Below are 21,142 nucleotides of genomic sequence, written 5' to 3'. Positions count from 1 at the left end.
TTCTACTAAATTTAGCTTAAGGGGTTGATCCCAAGAAACTATACATTGATTAATATGGTGCCACAAATTTAGATTTATGGATCAGATGAATTCCAAGCTATTTTCATCGTGCCAATCGACTAAGAACTCAACATGTAGCTTAAATGTGTTATCCAATAATAAAATCAGCATAAAGTAATTTAAATATTAATTTTGATACATCTATATTTTAAAAGGCTTTACAAAACTACTATTGTCAAATAGAGTGAAGCTCCTTTCTAATTTGAATTGTTCACACATTTTTATTTTGAAAAAACTCACAAGACCCAAAAAAAACTTAACACCAAATGAAACAAAAAAACACAAGATGAGAACAAGGAAACCCAGTAGAAAACAGCAGCTAAATGAAACAGAAAAACACAAGATGAGAACAAGGAAACCCAACAGAAAACAGCGATCAAAATGCAAAATCCAAACGAATTACAGAAATTTGCAAGATAATTATGAAATAAAATAACTAAAAAAACCAGTAACATAACCCTCACATGCAGAGGCATACCCAGGACTGGAGCATAGCGGGGGCACCATCTTTAGTATACCAAGTACTGGCTAGCGATAAAGTTCGGCGTTCAAGTCTATAAAAACTTAATGATTATGATAACTATCATCAAAACACAAATTTCGATATTATCGAATATCATTAATTTGGTACTAATATAACATAAGTACATCGTCTACTCATACAGGGTCGGGATTATGTGATTCCACATCAAACTCATCTATAAAATGAGAGGTATTGTCTCTTAAAACTAGAACTTGAATGAAAAGAATTAAACTTCGCCAAGAATACGTCATCTAAATTCACAAGAACAAGAACTTCCTAAAAATAATGATTCCAAGCAAAGTAACATCTTCTTCAATCACCGAAGGATCTTTATTCTCAATCACAGAAGGATCCTTCCTTCTCAATCAAAGAAGGATCTTTCATCTATTTTCGCTTTTTAGGTAGACTATTTTCAATAATCTGCAGCTCTAATTGACCATTCATATGTAAGCAATATGACTAAATTAATATTGAATCAATAAAAACCTTTTCTCCTTAACTAATATTATATTACATACTTGAAATAAAATTAACGTTTTCTCCTCAAAGTGATGCAAGAGTCAACTACTAATCTCGGTATAATTTACATAAATCGAAAATGCAAATGTTTATAATATCTTTCTAGCTCTAAGAATCTTTTCGGAAAAGAAAAAGTTTGTAGCACATTATTTTGCTAAGGTAATATTTTCAAAAGAAAAAAAACGAACTCAAATAAAATCAAAGAAGAAGAGACTCAAATTCAATCATCGTTGTCGTCACCTAATAGGGCTATCGAATTTAGAAAAGATGCAGAGAACTGAAAAAGAATTAACTAAATTGAAGGGAGGGAGAAGAGTTTGCTACTCTATTTGTGGAGGGGGGGGCTAATGAATATTTAGACTTTTGAATGAGCCGGGGATTTGAAAAAAAGGTTAATTAAGTTTTAAGTTTATTATTATGTAGAAGTATCAAATTATAATTGAATTCAGAAAAGGTTATAAAAATATAACCGGTTGACTACTAAGTAATTAAACAATAATTGAATTAAAAAAAAGTAAAAGTAAAATAGAATTATAAAATTTGTAGGAGGCACGATTCGAACTTGGGACATCAGGGAAGTGAAGACACTTTGAGCACTTTCTTCAACCAATGCTTCTGTCCACCTTTTGTGTTTAGGGGGCACACTTAAAATATTTAAGGGGTCCTCACTTTATATGCATATAAATATAAAATATATATAATATATTTTTGCCGAGGTTAACAGGTTCCGGTGACCCCCCACCTCCCAATGTAGGTCCGCCTCTACTCACATGAGATAAGAAAAAGCTCCGTCAAAAAAAGTTAAGAACGAAGAGGAGGTAGAGAGAGCAGGAGTCCTAGAGAGCAAAAAGTGTTCCACTGATAGAAAATGAGACTGAACGTGTTGTCCCACCAACATAAGAGTCAGCCTAGAAATGCGTTAAATGATAACAATACCCTCAGATAAATTGTTAATTTCAGGGAAGCACACATGTTGACCGAGAGGTGCATGCTATTCCCTCTTATTAAGAAGTAATTCTTCCTGGGCAAAAGAGTTTACCGAAGAACCATGAAAATGAATTCTTAATAGCAAAATCCAACATATCTGAAAACCAATTGGCGGAATATCGAATCGTCACCGCCCATGATGTACCTAAACTCAAATTACGAGTCCCTTTTTCCTATGGGAAGCAACAAATTAACCGAAAGATAATAATAAAAGTCCAATCGAAGGCCTTATTCGTTGAAGAATTTTCTCAAACACTTACAGAGCCAAATAAAACAGAAAAATACAAGATGAGATCAAGGAAACTCAGCAGAAATACAGCAGCTAAATGAAATAGAAAAATACAAGATGAGAACAAGGAAACTCAGCAGAAAACAACGATCAAAATGCAAAATTCAAATAAATTATAGAAATTTGCAAGATAATTATGAAATAAAATAACTGAAAAAACCAGTAACATAACCCTCACCTGAGATAAGAAAAAGTTCAGTCAAAAAAAGTTAAGAAAGAAGAGGAGGTAGAGAGAGAGAGCAGAAGTCCTAGAGAGCAAAAAATATTTCACTGATAGAAAATAAGACTGCACGTGTTGTTCCACCAACATAAGAGTCAGCCTAGAAATACGTTAAATGACAACAATACCCTCAGATAAATTGTTAATTTCAGGAAAGCACACATGTTGACCGAGAGGTGCATGTTATTCCCTCTTATTAAGAAGTAATTCTTCCTAGGCAAAAGAGTTTACCGAAGAACCATGAAAATAAATTCTTAATAGCAAAAATCCAACACATCTGAAAACCAATTGGCGGAATATCGATTCGTCACCGCCCGTGGTGTACCTAAACTCAAATTACCAGCTCCTCCTTCCTATGGGAAGCAAAAAAAGTAACCGAAAGATAACAATAAAAGTCTAATCGAAGGCCTGATTCGTTGAAAATTTTTCTCAAACACTTACAGAGCCAAATGAAACAGAAAAACACAAGATGAGAACAAGGAAACCCAATAGAAAATAACAGCTAAATGAAACTGAAAAATACAAGATGAGAACAAGAAAACCCAGCAGAAAATATCGATCAAAATGGAAAATCCAAACGAATTACAGAAAATTACAAGATAATTATGAAATAAAATAATTAAAAATAGCAGTAACATAACCCTCACCTGAGATAAGAAAAAGCTCCATAAAAAAAGTTATGAACGAAGAGGAGGCAGAGAGAGAGGAGAAGTCCTAGAGAGCAAAAAGTGTTCCACTAATAGAAAATGAGATTGCACGTGTTGTTCCACCGACATAAGAGTCAGCCTAGAATACGTTAAATGACAACAATAACCTCAGATAAATTGTTAATTTCAGGGAAGCACACATGTTGACTGAGAGGTGCATGATATTCCCTCTTATTAAGAAGTAATTCTTCTTGGGCAAAAGAGTTACCGAAGAACCATGAAAATGAATTCTTAATAGTAAAAATCCAACACATCTGAAAACCAATTGGCGGAATATCGAATCGTCATCGCCCATGATGTACCGAAACTCAAATTACCAACCCCTCCTTCCTATGGGGAGCAACAAATTAACCGAAAGATAATAATAAAAGTCCAATCAAAGGCCTGATTCGTTGAAAAATTTTCTCAAACATTTACAGAGCCAAATGAAATAGAAAAACACAAGATGAGAACAAGGAAACCCAGCAGAAAACAACGATCAAAATGCAAAATCCAAATGATTTACAGAAATTTACAAGATAACTATGAAATAAAATAACTTAAAACAACAGTAACATAACCCTCGCCTGAGATAAGAAAAAGCTCCGTCAAAAAAAGTTAAGAACGAAGAGAAGGTAGAGAGAGAGAGAGAAAAGTCCTAGAGAGCAAAAAGTGTTCCATTGATAGGAAATGAGACTGCACGTGTTGTCCCACCAACATAAGAGTTAGCCTAGAAATACATTAAATGACAACAATATCATCAAATAAATTATTAATTTCAGGGAAGCACACACGTTGACCGAGAGGTGCATGCTATTCCCTCTTATTAAGAAGTAATTCTTCCTGGGCGAAAGAGTTTACCGAAGAACCATGAAAATGAATTCTTAATAGCAAAAATCCAACACATCTGAAAACCAATTGGTAGAATATCGAATCGTCACCGCCCAAGATGTACCTAAACTCAAATTACCAGCCTCTCCTTCCTATGTGAAGTAACAAAAAGTACCGAAAGATAATAATAAAAGTCTAATCGAAGGCCTGATTCGTTGAAAAAATTTCTCAAACACTTACAGAGCCAAATAAAACAGAAAAATACAAGATGAGAACAAGGAAACCCAGCAGAAAACAGCAGCTAAATGAGATTGCACGTGTTGTTCCACCAACATAAGAGTCAGCCTAGAATACGTTAAATGACAACAATAACCTCAGATAAATTGTTAATTTCAGGGAAGCACACATGTTGACTGAGAGGTGCATGATATTCCCTCTTATTAAGAAGTAATTCTTCCTGGGCAAAAGAGTTACCGAAGAACCATGAAAATGAATTCTTAATAGTAAAAATCCAACACATCTGAAAACCAATTGGCAGAATATCGAATCGTCATCGCCCATGATGTACCGAAACTCAAATTACCAACCCCTCCTTCCTATGGGGAGCAACAAATTAACCGAAAGATAATAATAAAAGTCCAATCAAAGGCCTGATTCGTTGAAAAATTTTCTCAAATATTTACAGAGCCAAATGAAATAGAAAAACACAAGATGAGAACAAGGAAACCCAGCAGAAAACAACGATCAAAATGCAAAATCCAAATGATTTACAGAAATTTACAAGATAACTATGAAATAAAATAACTTAAAACAACAGTAACATAACCCTCGCCTGAGATAAGAAAAAGCTCCGTCAAAAAAAGTTAAGAACGAAGAGAAGGTAGAGAGAGAGAGAGAGAGCAGAAGTCCTAGAGAGCAAAAAGTGTTCCATTGATAGGAAATGAGACTGCACGTGTTGTCCCACCAACATAAGAGTTAGCCTAGAAATACATTAAATGACAACAATATCATCAAATAAATTATTAATTTCAGGGAAGCACACACGTTGACCGAGAGGTGCATGCTATTCCCTCTTATTAAGAAGTAATTCTTCCTGGGCGAAAGAGTTTACCGAAGAACCATGAAAATGAATTCTTAATAGCAAAAATCCAACACATCTGAAAACCAATTGGTAGAATATCGAATCGTCACCGCTCAAGATGTACCTAAACTCAAATTACCAGCCTCTCCTTCCTATGTGAAGTAACAAAAAGTACCGAAAGATAATAATAAAAGTCTAATCGAAGGCCTGATTCGTTGAAAAAATTTCTCAAACACTTACATAGCCAAATAAAACAGAAAAATACAAGATGAGAACAAGGAAACCCAGCAGAAAACAGCAGCTAAATGAGATTGCACGTGTTGTTCCACCAACATAAGAGTCAGCCTAGAATACGTTAAATGACAACAATAACCTCAGATAAATTGTTAATTTCAGGGAAGCACACATGTTGACTGAGAGGTGCATGATATTCCCTCTTATTAAGAAGTAATTCTTCCTGGGCAAAAGAGTTACCGAAGAACCATGAAAATGAATTCTTAATAGTAAAAATCCAACACATCTGAAAACCAATTGGCGGAATATCGAATCGTCATCGCCCATGATGTACCGAAACTCAAATTACCAACCCCTCCTTCCTATGGGGAGCAACAAATTAACCGAAAGATAATAATAAAAGTCCAATCAAAGGCCTGATTCGTTGAAAAATTTTCTCAAACATTTACAGAGCCAAATGAAATAGAAAACCACAAGATGAGAACAAGGAAACCCAGCAGAAAACAACGATCAAAATGCAAAATCCAAATGATTTACAGAAATTTACAAGATAACTATGAAATAAAATAACTTAAAACAACAGTAACATAACCCTCGCCTGAGATAAGAAAAAGCTCCGTCAAAAAAAGTTAAGAACGAAGAGAAGGTAGAGAGAGAGAGAGAGAAGTCCTAGAGAGCAAAAAGTGTTCCATTGATAGGAAATGAGACTGCACGTGTTGTCCCACCAACATAAGAGTTAGCCTAGAAATACATTAAATGACAACAATATCATCAAATAAATTATTAATTTCAGGGAAGCACACACGTTGACCGAGAGGTGCATGCTATTCCCTCTTATTAAGAAGTAATTCTTCCTGGGCGAAAGAGTTTACCGAAGAACCATGAAAATGAATTCTTAATAGCAAAAATCCAACACATCTGAAAACCAATTGGTAGAATATCGAATCGTCACCGCCCAAGATGTACCTAAACTCAAATTACCAGCCTCTCCTTCCTATGTGAAGTAACAAAAAGTACCGAAAGATAATAATAAAAGTCTAATCGAAGGCCTGATTCGTTGAAAAAATTTCTCAAACACTTACAGAGCCAAATAAAACAGAAAAATACAAGATGAGAACAAGGAAACCCAGCAGAAAACAGCAGCTAAATGAAACAGAAAAACACAAGATGACAACAAGGAAACCCAACAGAAAATAGCAATCAAAATACAAAATCCAAACAAATTACAGAAAATTGCAAGATAATTACGAAATAAAATAACTGAAAATAGCAGCAACATAACCCTCACCTGAGATAAGAAAAAGATCCGTCTAAGAACGAAGAGAAGGTAGAGAGAGAGAGAGAGAGCAGAAGTCCTAGAGAGCAAAAAGTGTTCCACGGATAGAAAATTAGACTGCACACGTTGTCCCACCAACATAAGTCAGCATAGAAATAAGTTAAATGACAAAATTGTTAATTTCAGGGAAGCATGTGCTATTCCCTCTTGTTAAGAAGTAACTAGTATAAAATATTTTGTACTATCTTGACACTTGGCTTAATCTTATGAATAATATTTTTTGGTCCTAAAATTGCTAAGTGACTTTTTATTATGCTGTCACTCGGCTTAATATGATGTCCTTGTCTTTCCTTTTATTACATATATATATATATATATATATATATATATATATATATATATATATATATATATATATATATATATATATATATATATATATATATATATATATATATATGTGTGTGTGTGTGTGTGTGTGTGTGTGTGTGTGTGTGTGTGTGTGTGTGTGTGTGTGTGTACCTCATTTAATATAACATAGATTTCTTACTTCGTCCAAAATATATGAATTTTATTATTTTGTAAAAAATGTATCAATATTTTGATTATTTACTTCCTACATTATATGGAATAAGATTAGACCTTCTTCTATTTTGTTTTCAAAATAAAGTTTTGATATTTACATATTTTACATCGTCCAAAATATATGTTCTTTTATTATTTGTGTAAATGTATCAATATTTTTAGAATATGTTTTCTACATTATATGGAATAAGCAATTAGACTTTTCTTGTATCTTATTTTCAATTTTTTTATTTTTAACTATGTTGCTTGTAATTAATTTTAAATTCAAATTAGACTTTTCTTCTATATTTAAATTCAAATTAAAAAATAGTAACTAATATTATTATTATTATTATTATTATTATTATTAATTATTATTATTATTATTATTACTATTATTGTCTATAATAATTTTATTATCTATTAACTTATTCATCGTTCTTTTTAATATTATTATTATTATTTATTATTATTACTATTATTAATATGTTATTATTATAATTATATTATTATTATTGTTTAATTCTCTCTCTCTCTCTCTATATATATATTATATATATATGAATTGTTATTATTATATTATTATTATTATTATTATTTACTACTCATATATATTATATATAAATTGGTATTTCTTTTATTTTTCGTTTTTATAGATAATTATAAGATATCTATATTTATTAATTCAAGTAGTGTAACCAATTAACTCAAAATTTGAAAAAAAAAAAAAAATAGTTAGAAAGGTAGTTTATTTTGTCTTAACATTGCCACTTGGCTTTTTGTGGTTATGCCACTTGTCTTAATATAGTGTTTTTGCTTCTCCTATTCTATTATTATTATTATTATTATTATTATTATTATTGTTTAATTCTATATATATATATATATATATATATATATATATATATATATGAATTGTTATTATTATTATATTATTATTATTATTATTATTTACTACTCATATATATTATATATAAATTGGTATTTCTTTTATTTTTCGTTTTTATAGATAATTATAAGATATCTATATTTATTAATTCAAGTAGTGTAACCAATTAACTCAAAATTTGAAAAAAAAAAAAAAATAGTTAGAAAGGTAGTTTATTTTGTCTTAACATTGCCACTTGGCTTTTTGTGGTTATGCCACTTGTCTTAATATAGCGTTGTCCCACCAACATAAGTCAGCATAGAAATAAGTTAAATGACAAAATTGTTAATTTCAGGGAAGCATGTGCTATTCCCTCTTGTTAAGAAGTAACTAGTATAAAATATTTTGTACTATCTTGACACTTGGCTTAATCTTATGAATAATATTTTTTTGTGCTAAAATTACTAAGTGACTTTTTATTATGCTGTCACTCGGCTGAATGTGGACATTATTTTCCTTTTATTATATAAAGATAATATAATATATAATATATAGATACATCATTTAATATAACATAGATTTCTTACTTCGTCCAAAATATATGAATTTTATTATTTTGTAAAAAATGTATCAATATTTTGATTATTTACTTCCTACATTATATGGAATAAGATTAGACCTTCTTCTATTTTGTTTTCAAAATAAAGTTTTGATATTTACATATTTTACATCGTCCAAAATAAATATTTTTTTATTATTTGTGTAAATGTATCAATATTTTTAGAATACGTTGTCTACATTATATGGAATAAGCAATTAGACTTTTCTTGTATCTTATTTTCAAATTTTTTTATTTTTTTATTTTTAACTATGTTGCTTGTAATTATTTCAAATTTAAATTAGACTTTTCTTCTATATTTAAATTCAAATTAAAAAATAGTAACTATTATTATTATTATTATTATTATTATTATTATATTAATATTATTATTATTATTATTATTATTATTATTATTATATTATTATTATTACTATTATATTTATTATTATTATTATTATTACTATTATATTATTATTATGTTATTATTACTATTATATTATTATTAATAATATTTATTATTATTACTATTATTATTATTATGTTATTATTATAATTATATTATTATTATTATTGTTTAATTCTCTTGATAAATATATATATATATATATATATATATATATATATATATATATATATATATATTGAATTATTATTATTATTATTATTATTATTATTATTATTATTATTATTATTATTATTTACTATAAAATTTATACATGAATTGGTATATTTTTTATTTTTCGTTTTTATAGATAATTATAAGATATCTATATTTATTAATTCAAGTAGTGTAACCAATTAACTCAAAATTTAAAAAAAAAAAAAAATAGTTAGAAAGGTAGTTTATTTTGTCTTAACATTGCCACTTGGCTTTTTGTGGTTATGCCACTTGTCTTAATATAGTGCTTTTACTTCTCCTATTCTATTATTATTATTATTATTATTATTATTATTATTATTATTATTATTATTATTATTATTATTATTATTATTATTATTATTATTAATATAGTTTTTATTATTATTATTATTATTATTATTATTATTATTATTATTACTATTACTATTATTATTATTATTATTATTAGTCTTTTATTATATAAAGATAATATAATATATAATATATAGATACATCATTTAATATAACATAGATTTCTTACTTCGTCCAAAATATATGAATTTTATTATTTTGTAAAAAATGTATCAATATTTTGATTATTTACTTCCTACATTATATGGAATAAGATTAGACCTTCTTCTATTTTGTTTTCAAAATAAAATTTTGATATTTACATATTTTACATCGTCCAAAATATATGTTCTTTTATTATTTGTGTAAATGTATCAATATTTTTAGAATACGTTTTCTACATTATATGGAATAAGCAATTAGACTTTTCTTGTATCTTATTTTCAATTTTTTTATTTTTAACTATGTTGCTTGTAATTAATTTAAATTCAAATTAGACTTTTCTTCTATATTTAAATTCAAATTAAAAAATAGTAACTAATATTATTATTATTATTATTTTTATTATTATTCTTTTTTTTATATTTATTTATTATTATTATTATTATTATTATTATTATTATTATTATTATTATTATTATTAGCTTCCTCCTTTGAAGTCTAACCGCTGAGGATACCGACTTTCCAACCTTGTGTTGGACTACTCGCAGTATTATTATGTTATTATTATAATTATATTATTCGATTGTCACTTTAAGTTGAAAAAACTCCCTTATATACCCCTCCTGGGGGGAGGGGGGAGTGAAAATGAGGTGTGACAGATGCCACTTGGCTTTTTGTGGTTATGCCACTTGTTTTAATATAGTGCTTTTGCCCTTCCTTTTATATTTTCATTTTTATAGATAATTATAAGATATCTATATTTATTAATTCAAGTAGAGTGACCAATTAATTCAAAACTTAAAATTCAAAAGGGTTGTTAGTAAGGTAGTTTTTTTGTCTTAACAATGCCACTTGGCTTTTGGTGATTATGCCACTTGTCTTAATATAGTGTTTTTGCTTCTCCTATTCTATATAGATAGATAGATAGGGCATCATCCCCTCATTACATTCTCTTTTAATAATATTATTATTCTCTCTCTCTCTCTCTCTCTCTCTCTCTCTCTCTATATATATATATATATATATATATATATATATATATATATATATATGAATTGGTATTATTATTATTATTATATTATAATTATTATATTATTTACTTCTCATATATATTATTTATGAATTAGTATTTTTTTATTTTTCGTTTTTATAGATAATTATAAGATATCTATATTTATTAATTCAAGTAGTGTAACCAATTAAGTCAAAATTTAAAATTTAAAAAAATAAATTAGTTAGAAAGGTAGTTTATTTTGTCTTAACATTGTCACTTAATTTTTTGTGGTTATGCTACTTGTCATAATATAGTATTTTTGCTTCTCCAATTGTAGATAGATGTGGAGGTAAGGGCAACTTTGTGCCGAAGACTATTGAATTGTTTATTTTTAATAAATAAAGTTTAGGGGTTTTTTAGACATTTATTGATTAAAAAAAAAACCCACAAAACCTCTTACTATTAAATCCTACCAGTCGAGTTTCGATTGTTGGAAGGTCCGAAACCCAACACTGAGAGAGTAGGCAGCATCTCTCTTTGGAAGTAGAATTATGTCGAATTCAGTGAACTTGGAGGATGTTCCATCGGAGAGCATCACGACGGAGATCCTCCGCCGTATGCGGTGCTCCTCTAAGCCCGACAAACGTCTTATTCTCATCGGTAATTAATACTTACCTCCCTTTATTACTATATTCATCTCTCCTCTGTTTTTTTTTAATCTCTGCATTTGTTTCGACTCAAAATTGTTTCTTTTCAGTATTTCATACGTTTCCCTGTCAGATCCAGACTTTAGCCATTTTCCTGCATCCAAATTTGTTAATTTTCTTTTTCTGGAGGATCTCTGAAAAAAGAAACGGGCCCGAATGTACAGAAACGGGTTTAAAGGATTTTAATGCACGCAACTACTTGGTGAGGCGTCGTTGTTGTTGTACTTCTAGTTTATTCTTTTTGCATTTTGTTTTAAGATTTTCTTTGTGTAGGTTCGTTTTTTTTTTTTGGGGGGGGGGGGGGGGTGCTTCTACATACTGGAAAGGAGATGAAATTTCTGGGAAATCGATGATTTATGTGCTTTTACAAGTAGCAAGGGGTCTTCCACTTTTTGTTTTGCTTTTAGATTTTTGGTAGGGAGACCCTGGAAATTTTGTCAAAAACACCGCACTGTAGAAAAAAATAAGCATTATTTCAAAATTACTTAATTCATTAAAAGAGTTTGATTGTTAATGCTAATGTCTAAGATTTTCATAGGTATGTATGTTAAGCTGATCTCTCGAGATCTGAACTCTTAATACGAAGAGTCCTGAGATAGTCCTAATCTAATTGAATCAACAGATTCACATGGAAAATGGGGTTAGTTAATACTGAGCTGGTTTCTCGGTTGGGTTTGAAAATGAGTCCATGAAATTTGGAACTGTGGACTGCATTGAGAGTGTGAGGGTCTCAAAGCCTTCCTCATTTTTAAAAATACGTAAAAAGAATCTGAAGAAGATCTCTGGCTAGCTATAGGGATATTGGATCAATTTTGAGTGAGGAAGTGAAGGCTAAAAATGATTACTTGGTGAGATAGAAAGAAAAATTCCTGAATCATAAGGTAGAAGAAGTTGCTCATTGTGCATCTGCAAAAGAATTATTTTATTCGTTTTTGAAAACAAGTACATGGACCGATGATGAAAATTTTTGGGGATTGTTTACAGATATGTGGTTGAGATGGTTAGGAAAGATAAAGACACTAGCCAGAATAAGGGGCGGAGCCAAGATTTAAAGTTTACGGGTTTTGGATTTTAGTCAATTTAAGTTACTGGGTTCTAAATGAATAATTTATACATATTTAATGAATTCCTTAGGACAAATACAGGTTTTGGACTAAAGTTACTAGGTTCGGCCGATCCCGTAACTTATATAGTGGCTCCGCCCCTGGTCGTTACCTCTTATCAAAAAAGAAAAAAAAAATGTCAGGAAAAATAATATTATGCTCAAAGGTGCCAAAGAGTATCATCAATCATGCAAAAGAAGAACTGAGTAAGAAGATGGTAAGATTTGCCTTATTTTGATGCAAGAAGGCTTGAATTAGAAGACATGCTCCATCCTTTCCCTGTATTGCATGAAATTGGCTTCGAGGAGGTGATAAAATATTACTTGAGGATCTCGACAATTGAAAGTGGCACATATTTTGTTGTGATGCTGTAGATTGGGAAGATTGAAAATAAAGAATTTTGATATCTCTATCTCATTTGATTGAGATGAAATTTATATATATGCTCTGTTTGCTTGCTCAAACATATTTCTTTCCCTAACTTATGTTATCCTTTTTAAACTAAAGGGTCTTTGGCTGACTCAACTAATTTTCAGTTTGATATAATGTTAAATTGTATCTTTTTTTTTGTATATAGAACAAATTTTATTAACCAACTGGAAGTATTACAACGAAAAAGAACTGCAGAACTGCAGCACATAGTTTGAGTAGAACACAACCCAGTCACGTCTAAGCTTCAGGCCCTGGCCAACACACTAAAGAGGATAAAAGTTCAGGGTTTGCAACTTCAACTCTAACTTAGGTATTGAATGTCCCCCATAGAAGATCTCCTGGATAATAGTTTTGATAATAAGCTTAGTGCTCCTACTCTTTCCCTGGAAAAGTCTCATGTTTCTTTCTTTCCAAAGATGATACACACTACCGGCTATAGCCATTCTGAGAATATGAGCATTGACAGTTTTCGCATTGCAATGAGTCACCATCCACTGCAGTACTTCTTGCCATCCTAGAGCCAAAAATTGTAACTTTATTTACGTCTTTGCATTGACACTACTCTTTGTTGATGAAAGCCCTTGAAAGTATTTGCTTTTTGACTAGTTTGACTTTTGCTATTACTAGCAGGAAGTAGCAGTACTATTCTCTCTTAAAGCTCATTATAAACTCTTTGGATTGCAATTTGTCAATAAGAAAAACTGTTTTATTTGCCATAATCATTTTCCTTCGCTGAAAGCTCTTTGAAAGTGTGGAGATGCTAACCCACTCACGTGCGACCCAAAACTGTGTTGGGATGAACTTCTTTTTAAAGTGGAGGCAAGAGCTTTTCAATTGATGCCACGTGCTTCAACAGGAGCAGTGACAAATATGTCACCTCTCATGTTGCTTCGGACTCTTGACCATATTTTTGTTCTCTAAGATAATTTCTTAAAGCTCAAAAGGGGGTAGATGTCTAAGTGATTAATATTTCTAAATTTGAAAATTGCAAGTTTTCTATTGCAGGAGTTTGTATTCCTTTTCTATCATCAAGTATGGTGATCTATAACTGGACTAACTTAAGTACTCTCCAGATGGGTTACACCTTGCCTAGTTTAGGAATCTTGCCCGCTTGAGGATTTTTGATAAAATGAATTTAGGTGTGGAGCTAATTTCTCTATCAAAACTTTTTGATGTGTTCTCTCCTTTTATTTTTCCTTCTAATTGACACTTTTTTAATTCATAGCAATTGTGTTTCTCCATTTGGCTTTAGGATTCCTGGAGAAATGATTTCATCCATGGACTTAAAGTTAATTCAGCTTAGTTTACTATAGCTTTGGCCTTTGAGACGTAAAAACGGAGTTGCTTAGTTTTGTCCTTTGAGACAAAAGGCAGAGTTGCTTTCTTTTCAATATTGTAGTTGTTGCATTGGCATGCTTATATGGATTGCTTTGTAAATGTGCAATGGTTCTCTGCTAGTTTGCTATATTCTTGAAACATTAAAACACTTAAGTAGCTTTTCTCTGTAATATTGTAGTTGTTGAGTTTTCTAAATAGATGTATTCTGCAGGCCCACCTGGATCTGGGAAAGGTACACAATCTCCAGTTATCAAGGATGAGTACTGCTTATGTCATTTAGCCACGGGTGATATGCTGAGAGCTGCTGTCGCTGCCAAAACGCCTCTGGGCATTAAGGCGAAGGAGGCCATGGATAAGGTCAAACTGGTTTCTTTTGGTTAATTAATTGTAATTCTCTTCCTACTTCAATCATAAAATATTCAGGACACCACAATGGTTGTCGTTGTCATTGTGAAATTGTTTTGCTCTTGTCATTTCAGGGAGAACTTGTTTCTGATGACTTGGTTGTTGGGATAATAGATGAAGCATTGAAGAAACCTTCGTGTCAAAAAGGATTCATTCTTGATGGATTTCCAAGGACTGTGGTGCAAGCAGAAAAGGTCTCCTACCTCCTTAGGCACCTGAAAATATATACTTTTATTGGCTTTATGATTATTGTGTTAGTATTGTTCCTATGAGATCTCCAGATTCATGCCTTTCTATATTCATACAGCTTGATGAGATGCTTCAAAATCGGGGGACCAAAGTTGATAAAGTTCTTAATTTTGCAATTGATGATGCTATTTTGGAGGAGAGAATTACCGGGCGTTGGATCCACCCAGCTAGTGGCAGGAGCTACCATACAAAGTTTGCATCTCCTAAAGTTCCTGGGATAGATGATGTAAGCTTATACCATGAATTCTCTTTTTTCTTGTAATGATAATACAATCCCCTCCCTTAAAATTGTTCATGGCATGATATCTACACTATAAACAATTTAGGCTCTTTTACTAATTAATAGTTTTAATTGTCTGTCATGCAACTTTAATTTCTAATGTAAATATTTAGCTTCACAACTGTCTATTAGGGGTATTTCTCTTAGGCCTGAGGCTAAGTCAATTGGTTTGTCTTCATGAAGGTCACTGGAGAGCCTTTGATACAACGCAAAGATGACACCGCTGCTGTTCTTAAGTCAAGGCTGGAATCCTTCCATAGGCAAACTGAACCGGTATACTTCTTTTTAGCTCTAAGTTGCTTTGGTTGAGAGTTGATCTCAAGCTTATTTGAATTGTTCATGACGGGACTGACTAAGATCTTGTTTGGGAAAGCATCTGCCAGACTAACAATTGCATTTGGCATTGGACTTAATTTACAATCTGTTTGGCAAACTTAATCACATTGATGTTTAGATTGTCAAGAGTGATTTTTCATGCTGCAATTTAGGCTAGACTTTTCACATCAAAACTTAGATTATTTGTAGTTACGTAGTTGTTTCATAAATTTATTAGCTTGTTTTGGCAATCCAATTTTAAGTAAGGTTCCATTTTTGATGTTCAAAAGTGGGCTCCCGTCTTCTGATTGCCTTTGCGCAGAGTTGTAAACAAAATATTTTGGTTTTGATGTGCAGGTAATTGACTACTATGCGAAAAAGAATATGGTAGTGAACCTTCCTGCAGAGAAATCACCTCAGACGGTCACAAATGAAGTGAAGAAAGCCCTCTCATGACGGAAGGATGCTTTAACCTCTCTTCTTTTCTTTCTTTCGTCTTGAAGATCTGAAAACTGGAACTCTGAAGTTTTGATTTACTGACAACATCTCTAGATGGCTGAGTCACCTGAATGTTGGTGAGTTTATTTCTTTCTGCACATTGATAGACTAGTAGGCTTTTTGTTGCCTACTAGTGTGTTGTACCCAGATTAGGAGGCCTTTATTTTGCAAGGAGAATAAAAGATACAAAGTAGGAGCCACCACCTTTTCGGGGTGATTGCCAGATAATTGCTGGGCTTCTGGACATGTTTGGATATTTAACGCATGTAGGCATGCCACATTAATAAGATTGAGACGTTGAATTATTAACAGTAAACTCTCTTCCTGTCATTGCACTGTCTAACGTGCAATTCAGAAACAGACTTTGTTTGATTTATTTTTGGCTAATTGAAACTAGCATACAGGACCTTCATTTGAAGTTTGTTTTCTCAACCCTGTAATGTGCAATAAACAATCTGTTTAAATAGCTGAGAATGTTTTAAATAATGATGTCCCGTGGTAGGGTGTATAAGAATAGTAGTACTGAATAAGGTATATTAGTAGTGCTGGAATTAGTAATACTGGGATTATTTCTTATCAACTGTATGGTTTAGTGTATTAAAAATAATATGTATTGCATAATTTATTTATTTTTTAAATTGTTTGTTTATAAAAATACGTTCCACATTGAAAAGGATTTGGAAAGGCAATTCTATTTTTATACATGCTTATTCATATATTAAAAATTATGGTATTGCTAATGCTATGGTTTGCTCTGAATATGGTTATAACTAATAAGTTGAAAACACTACCAAACAAGGGATTAATAATATCAAAGCTAATATATGTATTATTTTCCAACCCTAAAGGTTTAAGGTTCTTTTTATGCTTACATTTTCCTCAGTAAATAACTAAACTTGTGGAAAGTGGAAACTACACAGTTTCTTTTTTTGGAGAAGAAGTAGTACTAAGTTAGTCAGTAGCTGCTACGGCTTCCTTCTGCTGTAGGTTCCTACAAATAACCACAACATGAAAAATCATCAGATTTTCGCTACAGAAATAGAAAATAAAATAGAAGAGAAAAAATTCAAGGGCTAAAACTCTCTTTTTCTTTTTAAGTTCCAAGTGATGCAAAGTGAAAGAGAAGAAAATGATTTCAAGAGTCAAAGGCTGTGTGTCGCACTTTCTGTTTCCTCTTTGAAAAGAAAGTATCATTTTTGATTGTCTAAACACCAAACATGTTTTCTTAACCAAATAAAAATTATTTTCATTTTTGAAAAACAAAAGGGGCGTGAAATAATTTTCCAGCAGTCCTAAACATTTCTTTTCACGTGATGATGTAATAGGATTTAATATATCTACTGGAAGTAAATGAACTTTTACGCAGTCATTGCAATTTAACATGTTCTAAAAATTGACTTGCCTTATTTTTAGATTATTAATTCCACTCTTGTTATATGCAGTTTCCTTCAATACTTTTTAAGCTATCAGTATATTGTGGTTAGACAGGATGTAATATTCAACCTATGCAGTGGTGGAACTGGAACATACCATTGATGCCTTAGCCAACGGGAAAGTTGGTAGAGTTGCACAGACTCATTTGCAGCATGGCAAGCTAGCAGCATATGATTGCGAGGCCTCACCATCCATGCAAATCTCATACACAACATTGAGAACACACATAACACTGCAGCCAAATTGACAAAATTAAAGCTAGGTCAAAATTTCAAAATATAGAAATGTAAATTTTTTTAAGTTGAGGTAATCATTCATGTAGAATCAAAAGCACGAGTTGCAGAAAAGTTAGAGGTAAATTTAGGATTTAGAGGGTGTGGATAAATTTATAATGGTCAAACCAGCTTATAAACATTTTTTATCTTATGGGTTTGATAATCACCAAAAGTGCGTATAAGTCAAAATCAGCTATTTATCTTATAAACACTTTTGATTTGACCATTTTCTATTTTACCCCTAATATCTTTCGTATCTAGAATTACCATTCCCAAACAAAACCTTTAACTTCCTCTTTCCTCTATTTGCATCGTTCTTCTTTCTCCTTGTAAAAATATTTTTAATTTGTATTCTTTGTCATTAGGCAGATTCGGGATTTTAACACCATGGTGCGCCATCAACCCAAGGTAATATTAATTCTTGTCATCATGTCGAGTTGTTGGGCTAAAACGGTCCAATGATATATTTAACATGATATGATATAATCCGCTTTGGGATAAGCCCTCGGCGGCTTTCCCAAAAGACCCCACACCCTTAAGAGCTCCCTATACATTATATGTAAACTCCCAATCTTTTTATCTATCAATGTGAAATTTTGTCCGCACACCCAATAATCTCCCTCTCGAACTAAGTTTCACATGGCCCACTACCACGCAATCGCGAGTCTCTCTCTCAAACCAGTTCCACGTGGCCCATTACCACGATTCACAAGTCAATTTTCGAGATTCATTGTGTGCCTCCTATATCATTAGAGTATTTATGGCCATCGAAGGTTGCAACTAGCTTCTTTTTGTGTGTACGTTTCTAAGTTAAGCAAACTGAGCCCCTGCATCATCATTTTGTCATCGCCATACTCGTCCCTCTGAACCTGAACTCAGATACCAGTTGTTGGGCTAAACCGGTCCAATTGTATTCTTAACATCGTGTGATATTGGCCGCTTTAGGATAAGCCCATACGATTTTTCCTAAAAGACCTTATATCTTTAAGAGATCCCTACACCTTATATTTAGGCTCTCAACATTTTCAGCAACTAATGTGGGACTTTGTTCGTATACCCAACCCAAGTAATGTAAATTTTTTTAGTGTTTTATTAGTTACAACGATTGAATAATATTTGTCTTAAACCTATTTAGTTCTTACCATCAAGATTCAAAGCAATGCTAATTAAATTTTGGTGCCATAAAAATTGAACACTTGTGCAAGTTTTAGGGCAAAAAGAAGTATATATATATATATATATATATATATATATATATATATATATATATATATTCTTTATGTATAATATCCAGAAAAAAAAACATTCCGAGCTAAAAAAAATGGGAGACAAAAAATAAATAATTTGATTGGAATAAAACTAATGATTAAGCAATAATTTGTTTGGGGTAATAATATTTAAGCAAATCTTTTTGTATAACTTAAATCTTACACCCACATAAATTATTTATGGTAATAAAATTTTATAGTGGTTTAAAATAAAGATAAATCTCAATTAAAAGTAATCAATAGCTAGGGGTGGGCATAGTTTGGGCAAAACCGAAATCCAAACAGAAATTTGAGTTTTTTGGATTTTTAGTTTGGATTTTCGGATCGGATTGGATTTTGGTTTTAATTTTTAAAAATTTTGAACTTCGGATTGGATATTGGATTTGGTACTTCGGATTTTTGAATATCCGAAAATCTAATTTTTTTATAATTTATATTTTGTCCATTATCCATATGAAAATAGTAATAAGTTTAATACCCTACTCATTAGATATAATCTCATATATTCAATATTAATTACTAAGTTACTGTCAGAATACTTTCTATTTGGACATGATTTTACTATTGCTACTCCTTATCGGCCGTATTAATGTCTTTATTGCATTTTCTTGATAATAAATTCATCACTTGAATACTATATTTGGATGATTGCAGTAAGAATGAGGAACTTTTCGGGCAATTTAACATGAGTACTTCATTTGGGTAATCATTTCTGTAAAAAAAAAAAAAAAATCCACTTATAATCTCAAACTCGAAAATTCAAAACATACAAACTGATTAATCAGTAACCGAACTTAAAAAATTCGATCGAATTCATCATTAACGTGGATCCGTTGTATGTAAATAACTTTAAGGCTATTTTCGTTAGTGTAGCAGAAAAAAATCATCAAATTCTATTATGAATTTCAATCATTATATTAAGCAAAAAGGGCTCTTAAGGTGTAAATGCAAATGCAATATTAGTTGATAATTTGCGATAGTATTTTTTTACAAAAATAAAGCAAAAGGGGCTGTCTAACTCACCTGCAGTCATGTTGCCAGATATTGCATCGGGGGGCTTATTTGCATCCATTATTCCCTAATTAGAAAATCATTAATATTTGAGAGATATCTAAAACAACTGAAAAATTAAGATGATAGAATTGAAGTTGAGAAGCATACGGAGATGACAAATCCCCAGTTGGCCATAGGACCCCAAAAGTGAGTTGTTTTTGGACCCATTGGACTCTTCAAATATGCCCTCAACGATTCCATCACTTTGTACCTTCACCAAAACAAATACTACTATGTACATATATACTGCTCTTCAAATTATAAGCATGATATTTCAACAGCAAATTAACAAATCAGTTGAAAAATCTTGGGTTGGAGAGTTGTTGATATAAGAGATCGATAAGGTTAAGTAAAGGGAGGGAGTAGTTTTTTTTTTGCTAAGATTTAAGAGGTTAGGGTTAGGCAATACTCTATAGTAGAGGAAGAGGCGTATCAATGCATCATTCACACTACCTTTTGGCCTAAAAAGTCATCCTCATGAGTCATGAGTCTGACGTTTTATGTTTGTTTGTAATGGAAAAATCTTTGGTCGTATTTCAAGATATCTCAGGACCATATTTAATTTAATTTAACAAGGAATTCATTATTTTTTCTGATTAGTTGGGAGCCCATTTTCTAGCTTAACCTTTCTTTAATGTTTGTCCAAATGACTAGATCTGCCAAATTTTTGGCCAAATCTTAAGACCTTTCTTTTTTAGCTCACACATACTTACATCCTTCCCTTATCTAAGCAACGGCTAGAAAATAAAACTCAAAAACACGCTAAACCATTTTTTTGACAATTGATTGATGCTGACAGTACAAAAGCTTTTTACACAATCAACTTATTTTAAAGATAATAACCCTTTTACACTATCAACTTATTTAAAAGATAGCCACATTTTAAAGATAATAATAGCCCATAGTAAGTACGTAGAACT

General features: G+C 31.2%; 2 protein-coding genes across 2 annotated transcripts; one reads left to right on the top strand and one right to left on the bottom strand.

The window, feature by feature from the left end:
• Positions 1-11,336: 11,336 nt before the first annotated feature.
• Positions 11,337-16,610, top strand: LOC107806756 (adenylate kinase 4). Its single transcript, XM_016630987.2, has 6 exons — positions 11,337-11,525; positions 14,657-14,802; positions 14,925-15,044; positions 15,158-15,325; positions 15,563-15,652; positions 16,052-16,610. The coding sequence occupies exons 1-6, from the start codon at positions 11,417-11,419 to the stop codon at positions 16,148-16,150; spliced, it is 732 nt and encodes a 243-aa protein (XP_016486473.1). The 5' UTR covers positions 11,337-11,416; the 3' UTR covers positions 16,151-16,610.
• A 388-nt stretch (positions 16,611-16,998) lies between these two features.
• On the bottom strand, positions 16,999-20,602 carry LOC107806757 (mitochondrial pyruvate carrier 1). The gene is made up of 4 exons (XM_016630988.2): positions 20,331-20,602; positions 20,193-20,247; positions 17,723-17,858; positions 16,999-17,183 (listed from the first exon to the last, which is right to left on the bottom strand). The coding sequence occupies exons 1-4, from the start codon at positions 20,421-20,423 to the stop codon at positions 17,144-17,146; spliced, it is 324 nt and encodes a 107-aa protein (XP_016486474.1). The 5' UTR covers positions 20,424-20,602; the 3' UTR covers positions 16,999-17,143.
• Between the last annotated feature and the right edge of the window lie 540 nt (positions 20,603-21,142).

This window comes from Nicotiana tabacum, chromosome 24 (assembly GCF_000715075.1).
Source record: "Nicotiana tabacum cultivar K326 chromosome 24, ASM71507v2, whole genome shotgun sequence".
Lineage (NCBI taxonomy): Eukaryota > Viridiplantae > Streptophyta > Magnoliopsida > Solanales > Solanaceae > Nicotiana > Nicotiana tabacum.
This window is presented reverse-complemented; position numbering and strand designations above follow the sequence as displayed.

Coding starts and splice junctions, on each gene's coding strand:
- LOC107806756 (XM_016630987.2), top strand. CDS start 11,417: ATGTCGAATTCAGTGAACTTGGAGGATGTTCCATCGGAGAGCATCACG. Junction 11,526..14,656: donor CAAACGTCTTATTCTCATCG/GTAATTAATACT, acceptor TGTATTCTGCAG/GCCCACCTGGATCTGGGAAA. Junction 15,653..16,051: donor TCCATAGGCAAACTGAACCG/GTATACTTCTTT, acceptor TTTGATGTGCAG/GTAATTGACTACTATGCGAA.
- LOC107806757 (XM_016630988.2), bottom strand. CDS start 20,423: ATGGAATCGTTGAGGGCATATTTGAAGAGTCCAATGGGTCCAAAAACA. Junction 17,859..20,192: donor ATCTGGCAACATGACTGCAG/GTGAGTTAGACA, acceptor ATTTGGCTGCAG/TGTTATGTGTGTTCTCAATG. Junction 17,184..17,722: donor CGTTGGCTAAGGCATCAATG/GTATGTTCCAGT, acceptor GGTTATTTGTAG/GAACCTACAGCAGAAGGAAG.